At 40.1% G+C, this 22,260-nt stretch overlaps 1 protein-coding gene across 4 annotated transcripts in view; it reads right to left on the bottom strand.

Annotated features, from left to right (window-relative positions):
- FBXO25 (F-box protein 25) overlaps window positions 1–19,946 on the bottom strand; it is a 29,685-nt gene extending 9,739 nt beyond the window's left edge. For 2 of the 4 annotated variants that reach the window (XM_035543073.2, XM_035543071.2), the window contains exons 1-8: window positions 19,868–19,946; window positions 15,537–15,680; window positions 8,542–8,642; window positions 7,214–7,263; window positions 5,551–5,643; window positions 2,613–2,706; window positions 2,168–2,352; window positions 519–701 (exon numbers count right to left, since the gene is read on the bottom strand). In XM_035543073.2, coding sequence (XP_035398966.1) covers window positions 519–701; window positions 2,168–2,352; window positions 2,613–2,706; window positions 5,551–5,643; window positions 7,214–7,263; window positions 8,542–8,642; window positions 15,537–15,673 — 843 coding nt within the window. In that variant the 5' untranslated portion in view covers window positions 15,674–15,680; window positions 19,868–19,946. Of the gene's footprint in view, window positions 1–518; window positions 702–2,167; window positions 2,353–2,612; window positions 2,707–5,550; window positions 5,644–7,213; window positions 7,264–8,541; window positions 8,643–15,536; window positions 15,681–16,969; window positions 17,134–19,867 lie in introns of those variants that run through there. The other 2 variants (XM_035543072.2, XM_035543074.2) reach the window with 2 other exon arrangements.
- Window positions 19,947–22,260: the final 2,314 nt, after the last annotated feature.

The raw sequence follows: 22,260 nt of genomic DNA, 5'->3' as shown, positions 1-22,260 counted from the left end.
AGTCTTTTATCTTACAAAAATTCTTATTCGAGTCAACTGCATGAGAGTTAACTGATCTTCTCCTCTACCTTTCCCATTATACTAGTAATTAATTTGCTAGTCTAATTTGCTAGTCACTGACCAAATGGTACCACTTCAATCTGTCAGATTTAAGATATTTTCATGTCTTATCACGAATATCTGATAATCAAATGTCTGCCTACCTTGATTAGCAAAATTACGTTTTAGATACTGAAAATAGTGACACCTTGAAGGTATTCTCTACCACACTCATGACTGCATAGTAAAGAAAAGTCTTGAGACTTTTATCTTGAGAGACTTTTTGTTTTAAATAATGTAAGGAAACAGCCTAATCGCTACCCTAAACTCAGACATGTTGAATACGATTTTTAGTATGAACCACAAAAAATACTAAATATTACCACATGCTGCCACACTTATCTCAAAAGGATGAGTTCAACATGCTATCTGTATACTGTATTGCAAAGAAAGTTCACGTTTATACAAATGATTATTACCTGTTTTTCTGCAAAATGGTACTGGCATAGTTTTTTCCACAGCTGTCTGTCTTCACTGAGCATGTACAGAGTTGGGGTCACTTGCCCTAAGGTAATAATGTCCCAGCCATCAGAGAACCTGTGCAAGATGTTACTCAGCATATGCAAAGGGAGATCACTAAGCGTAAGACCATTGTTGACTTGCTGGAAATAAGAGTTGAAGACTTAGCTATAAAAACTTGATAGTAAAAGGTACAAATAGAAATCTTGAGATCTCAGGTCTTAGTTTAGTTCATACAAACCCATTGAGTATTATCCATGGCTAACTGATTATTAGCACAGTAATCAAAGTAAGGTTTGAACTGATTATTTATAGGCTAAGTTTCTCAATTTTTATTAAGAACAGCACATGAAAATTTCTCTTAAGAGAACATACAGGCAATTTTATGTCAATTTCTAAGAGAATTTGTTGGAGGCTTGGACCCTGCTGGCAGGTGAAGAATGGAGGCTGCTTGCCCCACCTAGTGGAGCTGCCCTGCCAGGGAGACCTGGCTCCGCAGCAGCTGTACTCTAGCAGACTCTAGGTTAAGTTGTTTACTTCACCACCATTTATCTCACTTTAGACTAGACTTTCCATGGTGTCACTGTTACAAACATGCCTTAGACTATCGTTCTGTTCAAGACCATTCTGCTTGCATTGTACTACAGATGCAAGATCTCTAATCAGTTATTTCAGCCAACACAAAGCAGCTCAGATGCAAGTGGCACGCTGGACAGATATTCAACTGCAGTGTCTCAACTCTTTGCTGTGGTTGCTTGGCACATGAGAACTGTTGAGATTAACTTTAGAATAGAAAAATGAGGAACCTAGTGACTTATTCAGATGCCCAGCACACACAGCAAGGCCAACTCCAAAGCTGAAAGCAAACAGATGAAATAGCTGTTTAGTTTTACTGCATGCAACATCTTGGGAGTATTTCATCCAGCAGTGCCCAAGACAGGCTCAGCCTTAAAACACAAGGTTCTTGCTTCAGAAGTTTCCACTTTAAAAAAAACATCTGGAGCAGCACATTATTCCACATACTTTGAATAAAGTTGTACAATCAGAGTCCAGACACTGAAGTCATCCTTTTTTTTCTTTTAAACAAAAGGCAACAGTGCTAACTAACGATTAGAACTGTGGAATTGCTACTTAAAATTGTTTTCCTGGTCCATGTCTAAAATTCAATTTAGGTTGTATTTTTAGTACTAAAATATTTACTTCGGAATCAAAAATTTGTAGATTATTAGGCAGACAGAAAAAAAGAAACATTTTAGAAGTTGTTTGGGTAATAAAAATTTACAGCTATGCATCTGTCAGAAAGCAGGAGTACAGGCGCTGTACTAGTTCTTATTAGAGAAGAGCTATGAAAATATTAGAAAACTGTTTTCATTTCAGTAACTTCATATTACTTCTCCAAAACCAAAGAAAACTGAACTGTGGGCTTCTTGTTTCTCTCAAGGTAAGTCACGTATCAGTGAGCTTCCTGTAGTAGTAACTTCTTTCAGCCAAGTTCATCTGTTTATGATTTAAACTTTTGCCCACTTACAAATCATGAACTAATGTTCAATATACTCTCTCCCCTTCCACCCCACCCCCAATACCTTATCTGCACAATTTAACAACATACCTTGTTCATCTGAAGGTTTTTTAGTTGTTGTTGCCACAAAAGAATAGTTTCTAATCGGCAAATCCAAATATTAATGTTTCCAACCAGAACAGATTTTCCTACTCCCCTAATTAGTATACAAAGAGTAGAACTCAAATCCTGTAGGAGATCTTTGATTAATCGTGGATTATATTGGTCTTCCATGACTAGAAAAAAACACATCATGCAAATTGAAAGACAACCACGTTATTAATTTTATTACAATTCTTTCATCTAACACATCATTCATCACATTTCATAGAGTGAATTTAATAGCAGTCAACAGTTTCTGAACAGAACTTAGTTGTCATTTAATTTCAATCTGTTTCAACAGATAAAATGCAGTAACAGAAAACATTCATACTAGATGGCAAGTACTTCTATGAAATCTGAAAAAGCAGATAGATTATATAATAGTAGGCCTTACCTTTCCGCACAATTTTGTCCAAAATGTTAAAGTAGTTCTTCTGTGCTGCACCACTCAGTGAAGTTAACTGGGACTTTGCAATTAACTGCAAGAGCTAAAACAAATTAAAAGTTATAGGGAATCAGGGAGTCTTGTGATAGGACGACGGGAAATGGCTTTAAACGAAAAAAGGATAGATTTAGATTAGACATTAGGAAGAAGTTCTTTATTCTGAGAGTGGTGAGGCAAGGGAATAGGTTTCCCTGAGACACTGTGGATGACCCATTCCTGGATGGGACTTTGGGCAACCTGGTCTAGTGGGAGCAGTCCCTGCCCATGGCAAGGGGTTTGGAATTAAGATGGTCTTTAAGGTCCCTTCCAACCAAAACCATCCTAAGACAGACAGAAGTAAAAGATGATTTCAAATACACTTTCAGTACATACATTCACTTAAAACTGCCTAGATTACTACAACCATATCATGAAAATAAAGCTACAGAGTTTGGAAAATGAAACAAGACAAACGCAGAAAGCTTCAGGTATTCCCAGTGGCATTCCATGACCAACTCATGGAGAGGAATGTATTTGTACAGTATTTTGAAAATCTATGTATTTATCTCTACCATAGAGCACATGGCATATGGTCTTTGTAAACTGTAATAAAAGAATGTGTGTTTTGGAAGCTCACAAATACAAAAGTAAGTTAAGTCTTGCTTATTCACTTCTGTTTTAGATTTGGCTTTGCAGCTGGTAAGGATTGCCCCTAACAGAAAATGGTCTCTGAAGACCTCTCTCAGATACAAGAGACTTCAATATTATGACAGCACTGTAATGTTTAGAAGCTCTATGATTTCAATTCATAACACTGAGTTCAGGACAGAATTTCTCAATGCATCAGAAACGGAAAGCAGGGAGCGGAAACCACAATTCCTGCAGAGTACTCTGAACACCAGCCTGCAGAGCCATGCTTTGTAGGAGAGAATCAACTGTTGGCACAGAGGATGAGCAAAGACTTTTAGCCTGTCAAAAATTATTTTGTATCTTCATTTCTAAAACACTGACTTGACACTATACTCAACATTAATTTTCCTTTGGAGGAGGAGGAGAGATACACCTGTTTTCTCCCTGATTTAATAATGCTCCTTCTGGCTTCTCTGCATGATCCCTGACAAAACATTATGTACTGTGAAAGGAGGAATTAACTCCTGACGTATTTAAATACAATTAATCTATTTATACAGCTTTTGAGACTAAGTATCAGGACCTCTTTCTTGGCATTTTTAAAGCCTTTTAGTTTGATTAACAATTTGGAGAACACCTAGATGTCTCTGGCAGTTTGCCAATTCAAGCAAGAATGTACATTTCTCTTGATTAACTTAAAAATAATTAGTCCTGTCACTTAGACTGCAGATCAAATCCAAGAAACAAATTCTACCCAGCTGATTTTAATGAAGATTCCATTTTCGAGGAGGGTTAATATGCAAGGATTAAGACAAGAATTTTAGCAGGTGCACATGTACAAGGATCTAACACAAACTGATTCTTGGGCTAAGTGCACAGCAATGGCTTATGCTGTCTATTAGGCATTACAGCCTCAAATGGATCAACTATTTATTCAAATGGAAACATTTTCTAAAAAGGCCATCCATATCAAATTATGTATCAGACATTTAATAGCTAAGAAAATATTATAAACAAGCACAGGTGAACAGCTGATCCACCCTCTTTGAGGCTAATAGGTTAGGTAGAACACAGCGGTCTTAAAAAAAAAATAGTGTGCATACACCAAAAAAAACTAGAGGGGACATAAAACAGCCAAGTACCCTAACCACTAGCCTAGGAGCAAGTTTATTTTTTTTTCATTTCCTCTGGTCCCATAACTCCTGTTTTTCTGGAGGTATAATACAGTTTCATAAGGATAGGCAGAACATGTTTTCTCTCCAAATAGTAACTCCAGTAGTTAGGGTGTTCTCTCAATAGGCTTATTCAACTATGTTTTGTGTTTTTTCAACTTCTGAATACTATCCAACCACTACTATTTTGTGACTGGCCTCAACACTGAGTTGAGCTCTATGCCTGATGTCTAACATTTTGAGCTACTTTAGGAGTAGGGTAAAACACTTTACTACCTCAAGTTAAATCAAAATAGTTGGGTCTGAAGACAGATCAATACCTCCCAAAACAAGCATTTCCAAATGAGCAAGTGTTTATGCATCTAGGAAGTTAAGGCATGTGGTTCGCTTGAAATACAAGTTAATGAGTTTTGAAAAACACAAGTGGGACTGTTGACTAAACTTCCAGGTTTCTTGCACTTAATTCTCAACTTAAGACTAGATCTGACCCCACAGAAGCTAAGATAACGAGAAAGGGCCTTTCCGAGGAGGAAGAATGACATTAACACCACGTAATTGTTTCTGTAAACTTCAAGCCACTGCATTATTAGTAAGAGAATCTGCAATAAAATTGCTAGAATACAAAAAAGTTAAGGAATATTATCAAAAGCAAGCGTCTGAAATATATGCTCAAAAATAGTGCAGGGAATCACATTCTCATTAAGTGCAGAAGAAATCACAGAATATTTACACATCAAATATTGTTTTGGAAATTGCTGTTTTAATTATATTTAAGATGTATTATGCTTTACTATTTGTTTGTGTACGAAATATTCTCCTTTAAAGAGGTTTCACTACCCAGACTGAGGAACAACTGAAACTACCATCATTATTTCACTGTAAATGTATAGCAGAATACTGGCCATCACCATCATTCTCAAGCTATAGGCTTTCACAGACCAATATAACCAGTTTTCACCAAAGAAAAATCACTCAGTTTCACGTAGAAGCCCAGCGGCTTAATGCAGTATGAATTATGTACACAAACTGGTCAATGCAACATTTTCTGTACACATAGGCACATCAGAGAACACATTTGTAAAAGACATATAAAATAAAGAACTTACTTTGACCACGTAATTGAACCTTCTGATGTCCTGAATTGCACTTGAAAAATCTAAGCGATTAAAAGCTTCTCCCAGGGTACAATAGCCATGTCTCTGAGAAGAGAAATAAACACTGTAAATGGAAAGAAGCAAACAAGAGAACACTCCCCTCCCCCCCAAAACTGTTAAGGTCTATATAAAAGCACTCTACCATGCAACTGAAGCTTATACATACTGCACTTCCTAGAACTGACATAACTGGCCTGAAGATTTTATTTCTTGTAGAACAAATGAAGCCAGATATGCTATTTAGAACTAATAGGTACCCAGGCAACATTACTCGATTGTGAGACCTTTAAACTCATAGTAACTGTACAGTCTGTAATCCCTTGTATCCATGTGTCCTGGGAACCTGTTCCACTACTGCATGGCCACCATGCTCTGTAATTGCCTCAGCACAAGGTGCATCCTGCTGAGACAGCAGACCGAGCATACAACCATATGCACACACTGACTTGAGTTTACATTCACATTTGAGGTAAGAACATGGCTACTTGCTCCTAGAATTGGAAGAACAAACGGTCAACATCTAGAATTTATTTTCTGGGCACTAGAAATTTAACCACACTTTTCTTAGATAACAAGAGCAAGAGAAATAGCTTTTCTTTTCAGTGCTTCTGCACAGGTATAATAAGGCAAAAGCAAAAATTTCAGCAGTTGTTTTCGCATTACTTAGGGTGGTAGTGTCAGCCTGAAATGCCATGCGATCAAAAACTGAGTAAGTGTATAGCCATGCAGGAGACTGCCACAGTGACCTCCTTGAGGCAAAAAAAAAAAGGTGAAAGGCTTCGTAATACCCTTCAAATGTAGAAGGGCAGCCTGTGTCACCACCCTGCAAAAATACTTATGTAGAGGTGAGACTGGAGGATTTCATTTTCTACAACACCACTTTCTTCCTGAAGACAGTACTCAGGTGTGTCTCAGCTCCAAAATGCAACGACAGCTTCTGCCGGTTTGGCTAGCACTGGACTCACCTCCTCCCCTCTCTGCTGGCTGGCATTACTGTGTTGATGAAAGGCATTCTCACAGGTGTTCACAGGTGTCCAAGTTCCACCCATCCCAGATAATCATAAGAATCAACATAAACTTTGAGACAGTTTCTCTCTACATATAATGGACATGTCAGCTTCACCTTTCCCTTTCCAGGAGGTCATTTCAAGATCCTTTGCAGTTACATGATACCATTTGGATCCCAAACAGGAAGAAGCATCTGAACTTTGGATACAACGGTCCTCTTAGCAAAGTCTGGGCCTTAAATTTCACTCACATTCAAATTTACATCAAGATACCAAAATATCAAGTAGCTGCCTGCAAACACTTTATTTGGAGATGTTTTTTCAAAACCTTATAATTATACATAAGAGACAGAGACAAATGGGCTTGGAGAAGTACCAGAGGCCTACTACATCCATCCTTGTGAGTTCTCCCATCTCTGCCAGGATGGCTCACATAAGTCACTTTGTCACCTGCCTTTGCCTCAGCAAGTGACGATGTACTACAATAGCAGTGAGGAGAGAGTTAAATATAACTTTTTAGAAGTCACAAAAAATTGACAAATGGCTTATTTTTAAAAGTTAAGCAGCACAAAGATGTTAGAAATTGACCCACAGCATACAGGACTTACTTCTCTGGTGCTTTCCTTATGGACATAAATCCAATTTTCACGATAAAAACCTGAAAAAGAAATAAGCTTTTTTGAACTTCTATTTTAGATAGTGCCTTCTAGGAAGATGAAGGAAACAGACCATCCTCAAAATGCTTCGTAAGTGGAGAGAGAATATAGCAATTTTGGTGAAGGAAGTTTATTACAGCCAAAGAGAATGACTACAAAGTTTCAGAAGTTGTGTACTTCAAAAACACGTACTAAAGTTAAACAACTTTATAAACCAAATACAGGAGCGGGGACACAGTGGGCAGATGTAGCACAACTTTTGTTGACTGCGTACCAACAGCAGCCATTTTCTCCTAAAAGCCCTGATACTTTTTGGTTCACAGGGCTCCTTAGCACAGGAGAGTATAGAAATGTGCAACATTTTTGTTCCTGAAGGCTCTACTTTTTTAAAGTATTTGCTTATGTAAATGTGCCTGATCTGCATCCGCTTGCTCCAAGTAGTTGAAGAATCCTGCACAACTGAAGACCAATAATGGCAATTTACACAGACATTCAGCTTGCAGAAGTCTGGATATGTTGTCCAATTAAAGTGTGCTCTTACATATAACCACTTGAATCTTCTGAAATACTTTAAACCCACACAAACCTGATGATGCTTGTAACAGAAATAGTCTTGGAGAAATCTGCAATGTTAGGAAGGTACAAAATAATGAACATAATTTCAAGATCAGTGTGGGAACCCCCCCAAAAATTTGCTATCAACTTGCCTATTTCTACCTACTCAAATTCTGTACTTCAAGAAATTTTGCTATCACTCACACTTGGAGTCTAAAACAGGTCCTTTTTAAAAAAAAGGAGTATGACAAAAGTGGCTTTGGTATTTCAATAGAGAAATTTCAAGAAATTCAGTGAAGTCTTTACCAAGAGCTATAGGTATTACACCAAACGATATTTAGTTCTGAACCAACTCTAGAGCTATTTCTGTAACTAGAATTTGAATTAATCAGAAATAGAACTGCTGCTCTGATAAGCAGAGACTGCCCTAAGCATCAAGAATTTCATCTAAAACCAGTAGTTTTTATCAGAAAGTAATTATTATTCAGGAATTGTTATTCTTAAATGAATTACCTTTGGATCTCTAAATCCCACAGTAGGTGATCAATGCCACAGTCCAATTAAGATACATCACTTCTGACACCAGAACTTGTTGTCAGTACAGAATTAGACATAACTTAGAAGGCTACTCTCTAGATACATATATAGAAATGGCTATTACATTTTTTCTTCCTGAACCTACAACAGTCTTCCATCCAAATTAAATGAAAATAACCCAGACTTACATTGTGAATCTGTGTTATTCCTACAGTGGTCTTTTTTCCTTTTCTTGGCTGCAAATTCACAATCCTCTGTAGTGTATATTTCTTCATCACCAGTTAAAATGCTGAAATAGAGACATAATTAGAACAGCAATGATTAAATATTTAAGCTGCACATAGCTTATAGTTCTCTACATTTAAAAGCCTGCCAGCTGCAATAAAAATCATATTTAAATAATGCTTGTCTACCTGAAAGTCTACAGCAACACATCTTGAGAGAAGCTGCCTTGCTCTTCCTAGTGGTGCTGAATTTCGTATCAAAGTGATTAAGTGTATACAAGTATCTTCTTAATAGCTCTCTTGTAAGTCATTAGTGACATTCAAGAAGGATTACTGAGGTGGCTGTACTAGCTGGACAACTGGCAGTCTGCAGTGTTCTAGAATACTAAAGTCACTATCCAAAATGGACCAAGCCTTATGAAACTGCAGCACACTGGTGAAGTCAGTTACCACACAACCACTCAGGCAGAAAGCCAGCAGAAAGGCATCTCTTCTCCCCTCACAGTCAACTTTGGGGCAAATGAAGAAAGTCTCTTAATAAAAGCATGAATCACAACACTGTACATAATTTAGGTATTGCCATACTGTTCTACCACTTGTTGTAGGGCATCAAGAACCATGTAGTCACCTCCATCTCTCCCAAGAGGGATCGACTGTACCTTTGTCACTTCTGACAGTAAGTTATGTAGCCTGACAAAGACCACCTATACCGAGTGTATGTATATAGTATATACACACACTATATACAAGCATATGGACATGCTATTAAATTTTGTTGGGTAAACTTTCTGAAGTGCATATACATTAAAAACCTTACCTGCGCTATGTAAGTCTACACAACAAAGATTCTCCTTTCCATTTTTTAGATAATTCTAAGCAAAAGCAATAGAGGTAATGGATATGCATTTTTCTAGTACAGGTGAGAGAGATCATTCATATTACGGCAGTAATATTGTACTGATAACTACAGTAACCAACGAAGTAATCCAGTGACGCTTAACTATAAGACTATTTTATAGTCATTTTTATAGTCATCTTTTTTAGAAAAAAGAAAGCTGTATAGAACACTCTACCCATTCATTACATTTTTTAAAATCTGAGTTTGCCAGCCAAATCTATTCGTCAATGTCAGTTTGAACTTCAAATTGCACCAGCAAAATCTGAACATGAAAAATGAAGATCACTGGTTCATTCAAAAATAACCTGCACTTCAGCATTAAATGGCAAAAGAACCCAAATCATATTAGTCTATTGCTACTATTTAATAAAGTTAAAAATTTTTAGGCCTGAATCATCTTTTAAGGATGATGACTAAACACCACGGTACAAAAAGCTTTTTATATATTTGCTCTAATCACTAAATACTAGCTCAAAGATACACAAGTTTAGAAGACTCAAAAATACAGATTTTTTCTTACCTGAAGTTTAAACCCTGAAAAAAAATGCCCACACCTGTATTCAGGTAGAACTCAATTCAAGGTGAGGGCCTTGGTTCATGCCTTAACCTTTTTAAATCATAGGATAGACTTCACAATTTCAATATTCCATGCAATATTGCCAAACATCACATCTAGTCAAACAGCAAAAAGAGTTCAGAGAAAAGGAACTGGCAACTGATGGAAGTGAAACATCAGTGCTGACAAGTTACTTTAATTACGTCATGTTATACCAGTTCCTACCCCCCATCATGAAGGGGATCCTTTTAAATTCACTAGAACAATTAGTTACGCTTTAGTGTATGGACCGTATCAACACATCACATGGCAAGTTGTTAAAGAATCAGAAATAGAGCTCAGCCCCCCAGTAAAGCTTCTGGCTTTATGATCCTAGCAACAGATATAAGGCTACAGAGATACAGGATATTATACAATATAATCCCGTCAGAACAGAAACACACCCACACCAGTTTTGCAGTGAGCAATGCAGGGCAGGCAGCACTGCTGAAGGCCAGCTTTAGAACAGGAAGGTTAATCTGGTTCCTTCTTTTGTTCCTGAAGAGAAAGAGTCCCTAGAAAGCGACACAGAGCAATAACATATCTGAAGTTATTTAAAGCCTGCTCTCCCCCTCCCAGTTCCTCAAATACACACTTCCTCGAGTATCAGACACAAAAGCAAGGCAGCCTAAGGAGGACAGTTAATTAACACAAGGAATCAGAGAGCTATTTCAAGCACATTAGTCTGACTTCCAAATCCACCTGAGACATTCTGGGAATTCATGTCATTTTAGCAAGAAGATTGGACGATCTGAGGATTTTCTCGTATGAGGCTTCATCTTCTCATGTTCTTTGTACTCTCCATGGAGTCCTTCCCTGTGTAGGGAAGGTGTGTACCTGTACTATCAGCATCATTCTTGATAAACTTTAAGGGGTTCACGTGTTTCCAGACTTACTGAGAAAGCAAGCAAGGGTCTCACAGCTATTAGGAAGAAGAAGGTAATTACAGGTACACCCCCAGCAACTTTTAAAGTTCCTTTAAGAAATCTGAGGAGCTGGCTGACCAAAGCCACTTCACCAAGAACAACTCCTGCCTCCCCACCCACCAAACTACAGTTACGCTAAGACAGAAGAAACTGAATCAAGTGCTACACGAGCCATATGGCATAACAGATGACTTGAATGTTTTTACTGTAATAGCACATGAGATCTGAGTGCACCTGAAAGGATCTAAATACATACGTAATACTGCCAATTTACAGCTACTCTTATGTTCTTGTCTTGATGAAGCACTTTCACAAAATTTGTTCTATAGCTTCTAAAAGCAAAGAATTTGGTGTCCTACAGATACTTTAAGACTACAATACCCTACATAAATAAAGCATGCCAGAATTTCAGCTCTTTCAAAACAGCTGCTTCATAATGGTGTATGTTAATATCCTTTTGGGCATGACAGTTAAAATGCTGGAAGGCTTGACAGGGCTATCCAAACTGACTGTTCTTCATCCCCTTACTTTTCTTGTGGAGGAAGGAATTCCTAAATGTCACACAATTACCTACAGAGAGGCACTAAGTGTTCCAGGTGACACTCAAAGCCATTTACAGCTTGACCACGTATAGAAAATCCTGAGTTAAGTGCCTGCACCACATTTGTCAAATGCCAAAATTATCTAAGACCAGATCAAATCTGAGGACTCCCATCCAGTACTAATAGCACTTTTGTGAATGAGATGAGACTACAGACGAATGACTGGCCTGCCGGCCTGGGTAGTTCATACGGACCTACCACACAAAAAGGCATACCATGGTCATGAAAGTCTTGTCATACGGATTCTCCTTCTTGTACCTCAAAAGGAACATGTAAGAGGGCTTTACTCTTGAGAGGTATTTAAATACAATTCCGTAAGGCTGTGCTTTTCTCTCTCCACCAAGCTTCAAGGACACAGCAACACAGCACTGGAAACACACAGCTGTACTAGAGTTTATAGGTACAAACTGCAGATAGCTGTTGCCGGCATTCAGCCCACAGATAACGTGCTTCCCTCAGGTGGAATGAGCTCTGCCTCAGCCACATTTCCCACCACTGGATACCATGAATACAGTGCTCTCCTCACTTAAATAATTTCATTACTTATCTAAATGAGAGCTACAAAACTGGGGGCCTCACTTTTTCCACATCAGGTTTCATAAACAGAACTCATTTGAAGTGTAGCATTTGAGCATTATTCCCAATCATTTATTGCCCCTGCATGATAACAAGTTATGTTTGTTCGAGCATCATTATTATGTTCACTGCTTTTGACTAATTCCTCAGCTGGATTCACCAAAGCACTGGATGACTAACTGAACAAGGTGAAAAATTCTGTTTTAGTGAAAACATTTGTCTTGAATTTGTAAGAGTTACTTACATGCCTGGAAGCTTTTTCTGAATCTGCTGGTAAGTAGATCTTTTTAACTTCTGCACAGGAGGTATTTGGAAGAGATAGAACACAGTTTGGCAATTAACTCTATCCATGCTTTCTCTCACAGAAGAGAATACAAGCAATAGTAAACAGGGTTTAAGTCAACTACATAGCTTGAATTTTATTTCTTTTTAAAGGAAAACTGCTCTAACCAGAACACAATACTCAAGTACTCCTACTGCTGCTACGTAAACTTCTGCAGAGTATTTTGGTGAATAAAACACTGCATTTAATTGATAAAATAACATCCTATTAGAACAGCCAGACTGGCATACATCATCATTCCTATTCAAGTGACAACTTAAGAGACAGATAAATATGTATATACCGTTTACTGTATGCTTCTTCCACAAGGAAGGAAGCATTCTATAAAGCCTTATTCTTACTCAGCGCTACATCACAGCACCAGATATCCTAAGCTGAGCTGCCCATTCAGTATACATAAGCTATTTGGAAGCAAGTGTTTAAGATGGTACAGAGAACTCAGTCGGCAAGACACAGTATGCTGCTCTATTCCCATCTGAAGTCCTGCACATGGGATAGAGAGCCCCATGCACAAGTATATGCCAGGTACAGACAGGACAGAAAGCAGCTTTGCAGAAAAGGAGCCAAAGTCCTACGGGATAAGTTGAACACTGGTCAGCAGCATGCCCTTGTGTTGAATAAAGGCAGTCACACCCTGGGCTGCATTAGCAACACTGTACCCTGCAGAAGTGGTCATTGCCCTTTAATTGGCACTTGAGATACCACATCTGGAATACTGTGTCTAGTTTTGGACTCCCTGGTACAATAAACAGATTGATGTACTAGAACAAGTCCAGTGGGCAGTTACTGAGATGATTACTGCTGGAGCACAACGTGACACATGAGGATGCATCGGAGAACAAGCTTGGTCAGTATTAAGAGCAGGTGGTGAGGAAGAAGGAAATGCGATTCATGCCTGTATCTACTATGAGGGTATAAAGAAAAGGGAGCTAGACTGTAACATTAGAGGAGGTATACATTAAGAAATTAAGCAGTAATGGACATGATCTGTAATAAGAAAAATTCCTATTAGATTTTAAAAGATAGGAAATAAAGATAAAAAACTACAGTGAAAATAATGAAAGTTGGAACAGGAGCCCAGAAAGGAATCTCCATTCTTGGAAACAAAGGCCAGCTGGGCAAGGCCCTACAAACCATCTCAGCTGGTCCTGCTTTGAGCAGGGGGTGTGAACCAGATGACCTGTAGAGGTCCTTACCAACCTGAATTCTGTATTTTAGGCAATTAGACATTATTCAGTGTTCAGCAGCAAAAAGTGGACTTATAGATCCAAAGCTTGCAAGTTGTAGTGAAATTACTTGGTACTTGGTGTAGTAGCGCTACTTCCAACTCAAATTCTGCAGTCTAATTTTGGACAATACACATTCTTAAATACACAGAAGCAGAACAAATAGGGCTACAGAATATGGTGTGCTTTGGCTGCATGAAGCAAGAGACAGAAGACTGGAAACCAGGGAATCACTACAGGTGAGGGCATCTGTTACAGACTAGGGTAGTTCCCAAGTTTGGGATTCTGACAAGTTGGGAAGCTAACCTACAAAATTCAGATCACGCAACACCTCAGATATCTCAAATATTTCTTTTACCCAGAACATTTCATGGCCAGTCACTTCAAATTAATGTTCCTATTTTAATTCTGAACTTTAAGACTCTTTGAATCTTTCCAAGCAAGACTTGTTTAAATCTGTTTCTAGCAATACCCTTGAACTCTACGAATTGTTCTTTCAACACTAAGAAAAAAAATCTAGTATTTTTGCTTGAAGAAGCAATAAATGTAGTCTCACCTCACTCTCTGGAGAAAAGATTGTGTTATATATATAGACATATATAAGTGTATGCACAGACAAAAATCAACATCCAATTAGGAACAGAACAGTGAGTCCTCATTTACAATGATACAAAAACAATCATTTAATGAATATTGTTTGGCAAGCGTGACATAAAACAACCTACAAAATATAATTTAGTAACTGTGCAAGTAGCTATCAAAATTAAATTAGATTTCATTTTCCAACTATATTAAAGCTACATGAAAGAAGGAAGAAGAGATTTTTCCAGAAGTATTTAAGGCAACTTATGGAGGCTTTGTGAACACCCTTGCAGACAAACATTGCTTTTCTTATCCACAGTGGCCAGACTGTATGGGGAAAAAAACAGCCACTATCAGTGGCAGATGAGCACAAGAAGTAAAGGCATGAAGAAAACTGTAGTTTGAGGCAAGCTTAATAATAATTCTTCACTGCTTGATTACTCCCTTGAGGTTCATTTCAAATTTAGAAAACACAGGTGTATGAGTAGAACAAGTCCTGGCTTGCCAGTAAATTCCCTCTAAATCAGATCAGTTTCTTTATCATTTACTAGACTAACAGCAAAACACTGAATGTTCCCTTTTCTCATTACGAGCACATTAAGCTGGAATTTATAAACAAGAATGCTAACCCTGAGAATTACTTCTTGGCAAAGACACAAAGCAGGAATTTGTCTGGACTAAGCTATCTGTATCACACCAGTCTGTGAGCATCTGCCATCAATATTACTTTACTTCACTCCCAAGCTACCTAGTATGTTTCTCACCCATTCTACAGGGGCTCGTATAATCATATACAATGTTAGAGAATTGCCTTAAACTACCATTAGTCATGCATTTCGAGCAAGTACCCTAAATAGCCCTAATCCGACAATCACCAGAAAGGTTTCACTTGTTTCCAGGTAACATTCTGATATGCTCGTTGTGTTTGCAACTCACAGATATCACTAACATTAAAAATAACACACAACATAGGATGGGATCTGGCTGCCTAAAGTTGTCACTGTTTCACGAGTTGCCTAAAGATGGACAGTCTCCACAGGAGTCTCTGCCTAAATGAACAAAGCACATGGTTGCATTTGTGAGCTTCTCTCATGCATGCAGAGATCACCAACCCCACTTGGTCTGAATGGAAGTGAAGTCAATCTTTGCCTTCCCACCTGCTACACAATCAGTAATAAATGTGGTTCTGCATGAGTTATTTAACAACTTACACAGTGTGACTGATGTCATTAAGCTGATTATTCTTGTTCTCAAGTGCAGGGCTGAAGGGTTCAAATCGTTTCCATCCATCTTCTGTTTTAACCCATCTCCATCCAGGGGACCTCCAGTCTTGGCCCAAAAAAGGCATGGTTTCTCTGTAAGCAGCAAGAAGATTGTGCAGGATTTAACTGTTAACAAAAGCTATGAAACTTATTTCAGTTCTCTTTAACCTTAAAAAAACTGTAATGAGGAAAAGGAAGAAAGTTTCCTACAGAGTATCCTCTTAAGAGGCTCAGTGGTTTCCCAAGTACATTTTTGGTTCTCTAACCTCTGAAAATTCCTGCTGAAACGTCCTTTGCTATTTGTTAGATCAAAGTAGGTTTCACAGTTCTTTCAAGAAAATGCAGAAGAATCACCGTAGTCCAGGAAAGGGATGATACCAAACCAAGTGAGACTGACCACTGCAGAGCAGATTAACACTTACAGAATGTAAACAGATTACCAGTTTGAGACCCAACTAACAGATTGTTTTTCAAACCTGGTAAGCCCAAATCAGTGTTGCTCTTCTTATTTTCCTATAAGCCTTCCAAACACTGAGATAGTGTAACACTGTAAACAGTTACGTTTCAGTAAAGGAATTTGGATCTTCCCCAAACACTTCTTCTGTTGTTCTTGAGGATCACCTCTCTAGCTAGGCTATTATATACCCCCCACAAATGGGGACTGCAACATAACATCATTAGTTCACTACTGAAATTCCTACCAACAGCACGCAGGACAGCACAGGTATATCATTCTACAGTGCTCTGTCGCCCTTTTTCACAAGGGAAAGTCACTTTTAATATATGAATACTAAGAATTTGGAGAGAGCAATTCCCTATGCTTTAAAGGATCCAAGCTTGCCAGCTTTTGCCCTCTTCTTCCCGTTCATCATGCACACATTCTGCTTTGTTTTAACCAGAGATTTCATGTGCAGACTGCACAGGGAGAAAAGCATTATCGTATCTGAAACATGTTAATGCAACACCAACAGCTTCATTCAAAGCAACTGTTTTCTAAACATTCCTTCAAGGTGAAAAATATTAGGCCAGACCAGTGAAACATCACTGAATTTATTTACCCATTTGCACTCTGGACCAGCATCTGTCCAACATATTAGCACTGGGCAAGACACTGAAGGCTAGAAAGCCTGAAGAGATACAAGCCAAGAGCATCATTTTTATTTAATTAAAAGAAAAACGAGACTAAAACATCCCACAACATACCACACAAAACAAAGCTCGCTGTCTAGCCTTCAGCACTGATGAAAGTCCCCCTGCTATTCACAACTCAGCCTTCCTCTGAATCTGACAGGAATCATTTCCAAAGTTTACCACATCCTTTCCTCCAACCACCACAAACTCTATTCATGCCTATCTGTTTTTCTAATCTTTTCACTGCTTACCAGGAGATACGCATCATAACAGACTTTTCTCACAGTGTTTTAGAATGCCTCATTTAGACTGAAATCAAGGCCTCTTGTCTTTTCAAGCATTTACAGTTGGTGCTCATGAGCGCATTTCAGAATAGTATTCAGAATAATATTTTCTTCCAATAAGATCAGCAGAGTTTACCTGAAAATTCAAAAAATAACTGGAAGAGACTAAAAAAACAGCACAACATAAACCAATTTTGAATCATGTCTAAAGACACAGAGCTCATGAGCTACTTCTAGTCAGCAGTTTTGCTATAAAAATTAAGCACTATTATAGATAAACCTCATTACCCCAAAAGTTAAAAACTATAGAAAATTCAAATCCATAGAGAACATTATAGGCTGAATGGAATTACTTAAGTGTACATTTTAAGAATACTCAATATTATGAATCAATAAAGAATTGTTGGGAAAGGAAACAAACACACTTAGACACAACTTGCATGAAGGTGAACCATGCGTTGTTAACTTGTAACAGGGTAAGTTACAAAAATAAGGATAGATGTAAAGCTTCCTGAAAACACCAGGAGAAAGTCTGGAATATTTTGTTCCAGCAGCTGGCAGTAGCAGAAGCCCGAAGCCAATCACATTTTACAGGATAGCAATCTTAGTATGCTTTAGAAATCCTTGAACTTCAGAAATAAGGGGTTTCGAGCTATCAGGCCAGTGGTATAAGTACAATGTGTAACTTCCTCCTGTGGAGCTGTAGAGGCATTTAAAATAACACACTTCAATACTTACATGCTCTAAACCAGACTACTTTCCAGATCTTTAAAATGAAAACTGATGGTCTTTCATTGCAAGGCTTTGACACAGAATGAGTTTATCACCCCTCTTGCAAATAGTGACATTACGCACGTCAAAATAGCGGTATCAGCAAGTATACACACACAGACTACCGAGGTCTGCTGCAGAAATCCTGGAAAACTGTACTTAGGACAAGTTTCATAAAGAGCTACAAATAGCTTTTCTAAACGTGTGGTATGTTCAGTACGTTATCTTTTAAAAAGACAACAAGGAAACACTACTAGAAAAATCACAGATTAAACTTTAACTTAAGAATTTGTGGGAGAAAACTATAGAAAGTCAGCAACTCTGGGAGGCTGGTACATGTTGACCTAATTTTTTTCCCCAAACAGATATTCTTAGTCCAAGACACAGTTTCACTACTGCACAAACTCAGAGTGTATCCCATGAGTAGCAACTCCAGGAAGTGACTTGTACCCACGGCAGGGGCTTGGAATGAGTTGATCTTTACACTCCCTTCCAACCCAACCCATTCCATGATTACATGGAAAGTTGTACCTCGGACTCAAACCTAACGTATTTCTTTTAGTAACAGAACATACACAGCTAGGACCAGAAAATCCCATTGCTTCGCTTCCTATAGGACTGAAATGTACATTTGACCATTGCTGAGAAATTCCCAAGTTTTAGATAGTGTGTCCTAAACATCTCTCCTACACGTAGCCCTCAGAGAGCAGCTGATTACTGGGTATGTACAAAAATTCATGCTTTTGCTCTGCCTGCACTCAAGTTTTGCTTCCCAGCATGGCATTGCACTAAAGCATGCATGTAGCTTCTCAGAACAGAGCTTGCTTTCAAGAGTTTACATACCACATGGAGCACACCATCAGTAATAAGTAATTTACTATCAGTTTGTTAAAACTGTCATTACAACAGAAGAAGAGTCCCCTAAGCTTAGATTTTGAGGAAAATGCAGTGGCACAGGGTTCTTTAACACTCAAAACAACTTCTGTCCTTGCTGTTGAGCAACCTGTTCCTTTTCCCCAAAAAATTACTGTGGAGAAATCAATCTGATGCTGCGTAAAAGAGAAGGAAGCTTCACTGAGTGAAATTTGGTCTTAATGAGCTGGACACAGTTTAGCAACTGGACCCAATAGATCGGGTTGGCATTTGGATTTGATTCCAAAGATCTTTTCCAACCTACATAATTTTATGGTCATTACCTAACAACCGGGCTTTAATAAAATACACCACCTGCGTTTAACTTGCTCCTAAAACCAAACAAGACCACTTTGCATCATACGTATTTTCCTAAGGAGCACGGAAAAAAGGACTGTGGAGATAAGAGCCACCAGAAAGAAGCACAGAAGGGACAGCACAGAAACCTGTCTATGCCAGGCTTAGTGCATCTTGGGATTACAGTGACTGCTCCAGCCACTCATCCACCTGTAAGGGAGCTCTGTTTCCTATGAGGTAGGCAGCTCACCACAAAAGCAAACACTACTACAAAGACACTCAGAACTGCAGCAAGACGTGCCAATAACCTGTGACTGTACAGGAGAAATTGTCTCCTGTGTATGCATCCCTGTTCTTAGCAACATACAATTATGACCCAAACCATTCCTGATACTCAGTAGCAAGAATGTCACCAACACGATGAGCACAGTAAAGGCTCTTTTCCTTTCCCAGCCTCCCCACGGCACAGCCACCCCTTCCCTGACGGCCTCAGTGCCTGCCCAGCAGCCCAAGCTCCCGCAGAAGCTGCTCCTGGAGGCGGTGACCGGTTCTCCTGGGAGCCAACCCTATCAGCCCTCTGACTCACAGGTCAAAGGGCCGGTTAGTCTCCATCTCAAGGTGTTTTTTCACTGCTTTCCCCCACACCCAACGCCTACCTCAGCCCACACCACACCAACCCACGGCTCGGCCCCTCAGCTCCCCCCTCACCCCCCACCCCACCTGCCGCTCCCCCACACACCGCCCCCCGGCCTCATTCCCCAGCGGCTGGAAACGCTCCTTCCCTTCGGAAGATCCCCCAAAAGCCCCCCAAAAGCCCCGCAAAAGCACAAAAAGCCCCCCCAAAAAAACAGAAAAAGGCCCCAAAATCCCCCACCCGCTCGCTACCTGACAGCGCCACCGCTCCCCGCAGGGCCCGGGCCGCGGGGCTATTGCCGGAAGTAGCGCGGCACCGCCCCCCCACCCCGCTGATTGGCCGCCGCTCCTTGTTGCTACCCGGCAGCGCCTTTTCCCATTGGTGGGGCGGGGTGTCACGTCAGCCGCGGCGCGTCACGTGAAGGGAGGGGGGAGCGAGGCGCACGTGTCAATGTTTTGGTCGGAGGGGGGAGGGGGGAAGGGGGCGGGGCCGCGTAATGGCGGCCCGACGGTAGCCAACGGTCGCCCAACGGCCGCGTAATGGCGGCCCAACGGTCGCTCACCGGCCGGCTTACGGCGGTCCTATCAGGGGAGCTCCGTGCCCTCAGCACTCTGTGGAGCTGGGCAGAGACGCCTCCAACGCCGGGCTCCTTGTTAAAACAAGGACCGGGGGACACGGGGAGCGAGCTTTAGGTGTGAATTGGGGATTGTGTGAGCTTTTCCTCTCTCAGTTAGAAATCAGTAATTTTCCCCACTAAGAATGTGGAGTAAATACAGAATCATAAAGGTTGGGAAAGCCCTCCAAGATCATCTGGTCCAACCATCACCCTACCACCAATGTCACCCACTAAACCATGTCCCTAAGCACCAGGTCCAACCTTTCCTTGAACACCCCCAGGGACGGTGACTCAACCACTTCCCTGGGCAACCCGTTCCAATGCCTGACTGCTCTTTCTGAGAAGAAATGTCTCCTCATTTCCAACCTGAACCTCCCCTGGCACAACTTGAGGCTGTTCCCTCTAGTCTTATCGCTAGTTCTAGTTATCTGCGAGAAGAGGCCGACTCCCAGCTCCCCACAACTCCCTTTCAGGTAGTTGGAGAGAGCAATAAGGTCTCCCCTGAGCCTTCTCTTCCCCAGACTAAACAACCCCATTTCCCTCAGCTGCTCCTCATACGACTTGTGTTCCAGGCCCTTCACCAGCTTTGTAGCCCTTCTCTGGACACGTTCCAGGGTCTCGATGTCCCCATAAAAAAAATATAAAATCAGAATTATGTTTTAATAAATTTCAATCATTTTGTGCTGTAGAACAAATTGTTAAGCTGTAATTTTTTGAATGTTTAGGACTGACAATATTGCAATAGTGTGGTTGCTGCCACTTATCCCTACCTGGAAGCATCCCCTAATCCCCTTGCAGCTTTTTTGTGTACACTGGGATGTTTTATAAGGGCCTCCTTTCTGTCTTTGAGCTGGAAAAAGTTATATGAATAGTTCTTTGTGAGATGAGTTTGATTTTAATATGTCCTCAGGATGTCACTTTTACTAATTAAACTACTGTATGGAGAGAGGATTTGTCTCTCTTTATTCAAACTGGGTGTTTTGATATTCGTCTAAGTGGCTCCCTAGCTGGTTAAATGATTTGGCCATGATGTAATTCCTACATATCAGACAGCTAGTTTTTATACATACATATATATATATAATATGAGACCATACATGTATGTATGTATGAACATACAGACATACATGTATATACATCAGTAAGATACACCCACAGATCCCCATATCAGTGATGCTGCCTCTCCACCAGCAAAATGGGTGCTGTGCTGACAGAGTCACTGACAGATGACAGTGGTGAGAATGGGCAGTGACAGGTAGGGGGGGAAGAGGACAAGAGAGGCAACCCCAGGGAACGCAGGACACCAGGCATACATAGCTCCCCACAGTCTCGCCTCACCTGTCTTCTCAAAAGCTGCCTGAAGGAAAGACGTCAAGTCCCAGAACTGTCATGGAAGTCATCGTTACCAGCAGCACAGACCTGGACCTTGTGTCAGCCAGGGTTTTTTTGACATTTTTTTTTTCAGGACCCTGTAATCTTGAGCCAAATACAGCCATGGCAAAGGCAGCAGCTTCTCACAGAAAAAGGCCATAGTCCACACTGGTCCACACATTGGTGAATACAGTCATTGAAAAGTTTCCCAATGTGAGGCAATACTAAGAGTTTTATGCTGGTCTTGAGCCTTTTGTGGGGTCATGCACTCATAACTGTCAGCCTTGCTAGCACTCTCTCATTTCCTCAATCTCTTATTTATTTCTGCTAGCCTAGGTTCTTGCTGAGATCACTGGCGGCTGCTGGCAGCCCTCAGCCTAGCACAACAAGACAGTTGAGTCTACCTGCAGTCATCCTCTCCTTGACTGGCCCAAATGATTCTGTCATAAATGTGTGTCTCAGCCACACTGCTCTGCCAGTAACATGGGACATTGCTTGCCCAGCCCATAAAAGAACCTTTCTTGCTGTTTTGCATGTTGATCTAGAAAATTCCTTCCTACTGGGGCAAAAATCCTTCTGTCTGTAGGTTCTTTCTCCATTTTCTCTCAAGGAGTTGTATGGAGTGCAGCCATAAAATTAGTACGGTATAAAATGGTT

Source organism: Cygnus atratus, chromosome 3 (genome assembly GCF_013377495.2).
Source record: "Cygnus atratus isolate AKBS03 ecotype Queensland, Australia chromosome 3, CAtr_DNAZoo_HiC_assembly, whole genome shotgun sequence".
NCBI lineage: Eukaryota > Metazoa > Chordata > Aves > Anseriformes > Anatidae > Cygnus > Cygnus atratus.
Note: the sequence above shows the minus strand (reverse complement) of the source record. Positions and strands in the feature narration are given on the sequence as shown.